General features: G+C 38.1%; 1 protein-coding gene across 14 annotated transcripts in view; it reads left to right on the top strand.

Annotated features, from left to right (window-relative positions):
- EPB41 (erythrocyte membrane protein band 4.1) overlaps positions 1-1,666 on the top strand; it is a 218,450-nt gene that overhangs the window by 99,041 nt on the left and 117,743 nt on the right. For all 14 annotated transcript variants that reach the window (XM_045298791.1, XM_004705044.2, XM_045298787.1 and 11 more), the window contains one exon: positions 1,541-1,645. In XM_045298791.1, the coding sequence (XP_045154726.1) occupies positions 1,541-1,645 (105 nt within the window). The remainder of the gene's footprint in view (positions 1-1,540; positions 1,646-1,666) is intronic.

Genomic DNA, 1,666 nt, shown 5'->3' with positions numbered 1-1,666 from the left:
CACCTCCCCCTCTCCTCTGTACCACCAGAATCATCGGTCCCGTTGTTTGCTCCTCCAGATTGTTTATCCCACCTATCTTATCTAGATAGACATGTAGAGACAGTGATCACAAAAACAAGGCAGAGCAAAACAAAACAACAAAAGAAAGCAAAACAAACAAACAACAACAACAACAAAATCTAATGACAGAAAAAAAAAAGCCTATAAATAGTTGCAGGTCTGTTTGTTGATCTTTAGGAAAGTTTTCTGGATGAGTCTGCCGCATCCTGGCCCCAAAGTCTACTTTTTGTATTTCCTGGGAACTTCATTGCTTTGCTCCCTTTGCTGCTCTATTGTTTACCCTTAGCATTTTGCCCTGGTTTTCTAGGCTGTAATCTTTATGGGAGCAGATTGTGCCAGGTCTTTTTTCCCATAAAAGCCTAGTGCTTAACTGTTGTGCCATCTGACCACCTTCATATGAATTACTAATAGTCATTAAAAATAATTCAGCTTATTGAGGACAGAAAGACATGTCAGATATGTGTGCCAAAAATTATTTTCAATTTTTAAAAATTATTGTACTATATATATTTCTCAGAAGGTAGATATAGCCGGTTTTCTCCAACTCCAATCTAGTATACAAGTGCATATTCTTGTTATACAGCTAGCTTTTGGAATTGTTCATTAACTCAGATTGATTAGCTAGTAAATGAAGATAAGAGGAATTTTTGACTCTAAATCTCAACCTCTACTTAGAGCATTTTCTCCCTAGATAGGCAGGGTGTTGTTAGGGGCTGTAGAGTCCATTCTGACTCATAGTGACTCCATGTTTCAACAGACCAAAACACTCTCTGGTCCTACATTATCCTCTCACACTCATTCCTTTGATTGAGTCCATTGTCGCAGCCACCAGGTCTATCCATCCTGTTGAGGGTCTCCTTTTATGCTTACCCTTAATAAGACCCAAATACTTACAGAGGCGGCTTGATTTTCTAAGTAAAGAATTATAAAGAAAATAATTGGATAGTACCACTTAACCTCTCCAATTGGTACTGTCTGCAAGGTATCTGAAGTTTTACACTTCATGCTTTTTTCCCCCCTTCTTTTTCTTTTCAGAGATTGTCTCTTGGGACATTTGGTCTGGAAATGGTAGGGAGCATAATGAACTCCACAGCAACCATTAACTGTCAGTGTTGACAGTTGATTCAGTTAATTTAGGTGGTCATGGTGATTGACAGTATCCATAGCATGCTTCAGGAAAGTTAAACCAAAAATAAAGAATATAATGTTTGTGATAGAGATGATGGATGGTGGATGGAGAGGATGTAGATTTGGTTTGAATTGCAGCATTTTCACTAAGTCACTGTGGAATGTAACGTGTAAACTGACAAGCGGAGAAACAGGATTTTTGTAACTCCTATTATTCTAGATAGATAGTGTAGCCATCTGAAAGCTTGGTGTCATGTCCAAGGTTAAAGAGGATATCGGAATGTGACTCTTTATATTTTGATGACTGTGGGCATAAGAGGAAACCTCAACTAAAATATGTACATCTTTGCAGAAACATGCCAAGGGACAAGATTTACTTAAGCGAGTATGTGAACATCTCAATCTTTTGGAAGAAGACTACTTTGGTCTAGCTGTTTGGGACAATGCAACCTCTAAGGTGAGGAGATTGTTTTTTTGT

The sequence above is a fragment of the Echinops telfairi genome, unplaced genomic scaffold, assembly GCF_000313985.2.
Source record: "Echinops telfairi isolate 266 unplaced genomic scaffold, ASM31398v2 ScPeMD7_7457;HRSCAF=8495, whole genome shotgun sequence".
NCBI lineage: Eukaryota > Metazoa > Chordata > Mammalia > Afrosoricida > Tenrecidae > Echinops > Echinops telfairi.
This window is presented reverse-complemented; position numbering and strand designations above follow the sequence as displayed.